A 6000-nucleotide genomic window follows, 5' to 3' on the forward strand; every position below is an offset into this window, starting at 1 on the left:
CTAAAGGGGTCCATGGGCCACATGCTGGGTCTCCTGGCCAAGGCCAGAGGCCCTGTGGATAAATACCATGAGCTAACTATGAAAGATAATTCAGTCGGGTTTGTTAGAAGAGAGAGATTCCTCAGAGACAATACCAAGTCTTATGATAAGTCTCGTGATATTTTAAATATCACGACTAGGAGAGGGAAGATGCCACTTACAGAATTAAGGAAGGCAAGAGGAGAAGCTGGTTTAGGGACTTGAAAAGGCAGAATTGAGTTTGAGGAGGACCAAAATTCAGGTAACAGCCAACACTCCAGTTAAGAGATGTCTATAGACTCACAGGACCACCCCAAGTTCCTACTCTGAATGCTCAACAGAAAGACAGAGGTAGAAGATACTTCCACAACAGTCTCATTAAACTTCGCTTCATTTTTTTCCTTTGAGTTTTAAAGAAAGAGGCTTCTTCTCCACTCATCAAAGCCATGCATTTACTTCTCTTAGTGAACCTGCTCTTGTCCCACCTCTGCAACTATCTAACTCAACCATCAATCTTGCATCTAGTCCTCCTTGCCCACAGGCTCTGTCCCTTCCACTTCCAAACCTGCTCTGACTCTTTGACAAAAAAATAAAAACTCCTTTTCTTGATACTAACATCCCTTCTGACTAGCTCCCTATCTTTTTCCTTTCACTGGTAAATTCTGCAAGTAAACAGTGTCTACCCACCACCCCAAGTTCCTACTCTGAATGCATCTTCAAATATTGTGCTCCAAGACCTCACAGTGGCCTTCTTTTTATCACATTCAATGACACTTAGCCAGTCTCCTCCTATTCAACCTGTCTGCAGCCTGTCATCACATCAGAACCCACACCAACTCCCTGGGGTCTCCGAGATCAAGTCTCCTTTGCTGCCACTTCCTAGATAAGGGTTCTCCCCCAATGTCTAACTTTAGCCCTTTCCTCTTTCCTCCACCACCACCCCCCCCCCACTGAGAGCTGAGACGTTCACAAAACTTCAGCTGTAGCCAGCCTTGATACACATGGTTTCCAAGCCCTCACCACAAGCCCTCACCCCCTGCCTGTGCTCCTAAGTCCCACATCACCTGCAAAACACTTCCACCTGGATGCTCCTCAGTCACCTCTAATTTTCCATGTCCAAAGCTAACAGCATTATCCGTGCTGCAAAACCAGCTCCTGTCTTCAACCGGAGCGCGTCATTCAGGACACTTGGTCATCTATGCTTTCAACCCAGCTATTCCCGTGTCCTTCCGAGCATAATTTTCTTCCCCCCTACAACTAGTTTGTCAACAAACTCCCACATTTCTGCCTTTGAAAAGTCTCCCAGAGTGGTCCCTGACTTCCTCTTTCTGCCACCAAGCCAGACCAAGCCCCTTGCCATCAGTTCTGGATCACTTTTGCATCTCCCTGGATTCTTTCTCTCTCTTCTCCACTTCACCTGTCATATGACCCTCAGATTAACCTTTCCAACTACCACTTTCTTCAGGATGTGCCCTTGCTCAAGAACCTAAAATGACTCCCTACCAATCCTGAATCAAATTTAAACTCATCTCTTAGGCTTCCAAGATTCTCCCTATCTGGCCTTGCCCTACCTACTCTCACAACCCAGTTTCCCATTCCTCCCTACCCTACACCTCGCCCTCCGTCCCCTGGGGATCCTCAATGTCAATGCCTCTACCTCCCTGGGCTTTTGCCCATGCTTCTCCTCCCAACCTCCATCTCCCCTTCAAGGGCTACTGTCAGTTCTACCCTCTGTAGTTCTGCCAACTTTTTATCTTATAGCACCATAATGTTCAGCAATTAATTAATCTCTAATTGAGCAGTAATTGTAAATCCTCTTTTAAAAGTTCTTCAGGGGTAGAAACCACTTTGAATATTTCTTTTGTATCCCACAGCACCCTGGACAGCAGAAGGCTCCTAGTAGGAGCTGAAAAGTCCTGGTTGGTTTTCTACTCCAACTGATTTCTAGTCCCAGTTCTGGGTTCCCATATTTCCCCTCCTCTGGCTCATAACCATAATCAATAAAATTATTGTGACACACTTCCCCAGGCTTGGACCAGAAAATTCCAAGACAATACAGAATCCACCCATCTATAAAAATAATGGTCTGGGGTGTGCGTGTGTGTGTCTGTCTGTCCATGTGCATGCAGGGAAGCAAGATTTAGGGAATCCAGCTTAATCAGTGGTCAAAAGATCTAAAATACCAAAATAATCAGAAGAGGATAAGTAAGGAACCAAAATGACAGAATTATTCGAAACATGCCTAATTAGAGGCAGAGTATGCCAGGGTTTTGACAATGCAATTGCCAATCTGGTCTTTGTGTGTGCAAAATTTTCCACCAGATAGTAGGGGGTAACCCTGGCACTAGCATCTTTGAAAATGTGTTCAAAGCTTTCTCAGTTGTTCAACTAAATCAATTTATCATTTGTCCAGCCTACCAGGTGTAGTGCTGTGTTCCATAAAGATGGGGAATCCGAAGGGAGACAGTTAGGACATACGGGCTTTTCCAGGCTTAAGAATCCCCAGCAAGAGCCCAGGCTAGAGACTAGAAGGGGGTAAGTTCAGGAAGCACAGCACAGAAGGCCATTCAGGGTGGGTGGTGGTCCCAGACCCTACCACAGGCAGCCTGCACCCCCTCTTACAACTTATTACAGGTCATCAGTCATTTCCAGCCTTATGTACTGAAGATTTCACCCTTCTCTGATTTTAAGTGCACATCAGACCTAGCCTCCCCCTCACCAACAAGGCTGCCTGAGGAGGAAGGAGAATATCCCCAACAGGATTCCACAGGAGACAGACCCAGTCTGCTATTTACTCTGTGATTTGAGCCAGAGCTAGACAATGTAAGCCCCACGATGTGTTTTGAAAGGCCCTAGGAAAAGTAACACATTGGACCATTAGAGGCTATTAACACCATTAACACTGTGTGAATTCATTTATTAGAAATTAGCAAGCCTCCAGAAAGTGAGATCTGCTCCAAGGGCCTGGGACAGAGAATACACAGGAATCAGTGTTCAGATGGTAGGAAAGGGAAAGGAGGGGAGGCCAAAAGATGAAAGTGGGTCCAGAAAGGGAAGGTGGGAAAGTTCACACTTCAAGAGTTTTCCCCAGAGCTAAGAAAAGGGAGACTTTTGTGCCAGATGGGAGCCAAGGCAGGTGGGGGTTGGGGGGAAGTCAGGGAAGACATGCTGGTGAGTGTTTCCAGGTATCTCTTAGCCCCCAGAACCTCTCCCCTTGATTATAAAGTAAGGTGATAAACTCAGGTCAGGCACCTCTTTAGAATCCATGCTTTGGCTCCTAGGCAGAGAGAGAGAGTGTGTGTGAGTGAGTGAGAAAGAGGAGGGGGGGGGGCGCAGGGTGTATATTGGACCACACATCTGGGAAAAAGGAAGAGGGAGAAGCAAGGCTGAGCCCTGGGAAGCAGGATAGGATAACAAGGGCTCCCTTTGCTTTCTCCAGGCCCTGGCTTCAGCTTCTGTCCTCCTGCTCTTTTCTCTTCAGACCAATTAGAAAATGAACATATGGCCAACCAAGACTTCACTTCTAAAGCCACAAGTCTCCCCAACAAAGCACCCCACCCCTTCCGTTAGATGACCTCCAGGACAAGGCAACGAGGCTAGGAAGCAGATGGGTGTGCAGGGAGTCTTCAGAGCTAAACTGGTCCTCGACCCCTACCAGTTCATGTCCTCTGATCCAACTCACAGAAAGAGGGCAGATGCCCAGGGTCCCCGTAACTTACTGGATTCCTTGGGACAAAAATTCCAGACAAAATGGTTCCAGACATGGAAGATGGGGAGCTCTATCTACCGAGTTGGTGAAAGCCACAGGTAAAGGGGAGATAGAGAATCCCTGGTCATCAGTGAAACAGGGCCACAGGTGGGAGATGAGGGCGGTCGGTGTCCGCTCTGGGAAAGGGGCTGTGTAGCCAAGGAACATGAGGATCTCTAGAACCTGGGTCTGGGAGGAGGCAGGAGCCGAGAACAGCTGGAAAGACAGATCTGGGGGGTGCTCCACATACCACAGGCAAGCAAAGATTCAGTGGGTGTGTATGAGGGGGACGCTAACTCACACTTCCAGGAATGAGTGATTCTTATTTAAAAAAAAAAAAAAAAAAAAAGCTCATCCGTTCCCAAAACTGGAGGAGAGGAGGACGAGGAGGAGGTCCCAGGCGCCCACCGCCCTCCGAGCCAGGTCTGCCTCTCAAGTCTAAGGCGCTGGCTCTCCACACACACCAAGCACGACCGTCCTCGGTCCGCTCCGCTCCTGACTGTCAGTCTGCAGCCTACACGACTCCCGGTCCCCGCTGCCCCTCTGCACAGCAGAGCCCGGGGCCGCCGGCCCGAGAAAGGGTGCCAGTGCAGGGCGGCCGGAGCCCGGCTGACGGGCTGGGGGAAGGGGGGAGCCGAGGGAGGGGCGGGGGACGCCGGTAGCCGCACGCTGCAAAGTGATCCAACATCGCCCCATCCCCGCGCTCCGGGAGAAGGCAGCCCGAGGGGACCGCCTCCCGCCTCCCCAACACAGACTCCTGCAAGTGGGGTGAACGCCGAGGGGCGCCGAGCTCCCAGCCCCCACTCCTCCCCCAAACGCGACCAGTATTGCCATAACAACAAGAATCTCGGCAACTCCAGCCCCGACGACGAGGGGGCTGCCCCCCAAAACGCACACCCCAGCAACAGCCCTCTTTCCCCAAACTTGTCCAAGACGCCGCGTCCAGGGCAGCAGCCCCCCTCCCCGGCCCCCGCGCCCTGCCCAGCTTACCTGTCCGGAAAAAGGCGTCCACGTCCGAGTCGGCAGCTCCTCCTTCCTCCGCTGCCCCCTCCGGGGGGTTCATGACTGGGGGAGGGCGTCCGCGGGCAGCCGGGGGCTGGCGAAGCCTGGGGCCGAGGGCTGCTTGGCGCCTGGTGGGCGGAGGGCGCGGGACGCAGCGGCCGCGGCCGCAAACCCGGCGGACACCGGGCTTCGAGGGCGGGCGGCCGGGGCGGCGGGGCTGGGGCAGAGGACGCCGAGGCTACCTCAGGCGGAGGCGCGAGGCGGGCTGGGGGCGCCTGCCGCTGGCTCCCCCATGGTCCCCCTTCCCCCGGGGCGCTGGCCGCCTGCGGTCTGGCCGGGGCCGGGGTCTGGGCTGCCTGGGCGCCCGCTCTCCCCTAGCAGAGGCAGCTGGCTCTCCTCCTCGCCCGTCTGCCTGTCTCTATTGTTCAGCCCTGCTCGGCTCTCCTCTTTATTTTTCCTCCTCCCTCCCACCCTCCCTGTCTCTCTACCTCCTCCCTCCCTCGCTCGCTCGCCCGCTCGCTCCCTGCCTCCCTCCCTCGCTCGCTCTCTGGCTCCCCCTCTGGCTCCACCAGCGCCGCCGCCTCGCAACTCCTCCCACGGCTCCCGCTCCTCAGTCCCGGCCAACAATGACCCGGGCAGCGCTGAGCTCAACAGAAGCTCCGGCCCGGGCCGGGGGCTCGCCGAGAGCCCCCGGCGGCGCGGACGCCTCCCTCCCGCGCCGCCCCGCGCCGGTCTCTCCGGGAGCCAAGCTCGGGCCCCGAGCTATTGTTCGCGGCTACGCTAGGCCGGCTTCCTGAGCCCCGCAGGAAAAGCCCCGGCGAAGGAGGCGGCCGGGGAGGGGGCGGGGCCGCCGGGCGAGTCCCGGGCTGCTGGGCGCACGCCGGGCTCGCCGAGAGGGCTCTGCGCCCCAGCCCCGCGCGCTCAGCCTCGCCCCTCGCACTGCCGGTGCTCGCGGCCTGGTGGCCGTCTCCTCCACCCACCCTACTCCCAGGTGTGTGAGCCCCCGCCCCCCAAATTGCCTGTCCCCGAGCTGGACTGATCTGTCCCTAGAGGCTGGACTTTTTCCCCCTCCTTCCCGACAAGGTCTGTCCTGTCTCCGGCCTCTCCGGAGCCATTCGCATTTTCCTCACCAACTCACCTTAGTTTCTCTCTTTCTTAAGCTTTTCTCTTTTTACCCTTTTCAGCGCTCCTTTAAACATTTCTGCTGGTCTCTGTGACACCGCCAGGTCATT

General features: G+C 54.6%; 1 protein-coding gene across 2 annotated transcripts in view; it reads right to left on the reverse strand.

The window, feature by feature from the left end:
• Positions 1-5197, reverse strand: part of LOC102532976 (kalirin RhoGEF kinase) — a 443405-nt gene extending 438208 nt beyond the window's left edge. For both annotated transcript variants that reach the window (XM_072963937.1, XM_072963936.1), the window contains exon 1: positions 4757-5197. In XM_072963937.1, the coding sequence (XP_072820038.1) occupies positions 4757-4829 (73 nt within the window). In that variant the 5' untranslated portion in view covers positions 4830-5197. The remainder of the gene's footprint in view (positions 1-4756) is intronic.
• Positions 5198-6000: the final 803 nt, after the last annotated feature.

This window comes from Vicugna pacos, chromosome 1, assembly GCF_048564905.1.
Source record: "Vicugna pacos chromosome 1, VicPac4, whole genome shotgun sequence".
Taxonomy (NCBI): Eukaryota; Metazoa; Chordata; class Mammalia; order Artiodactyla; family Camelidae; genus Vicugna; species Vicugna pacos.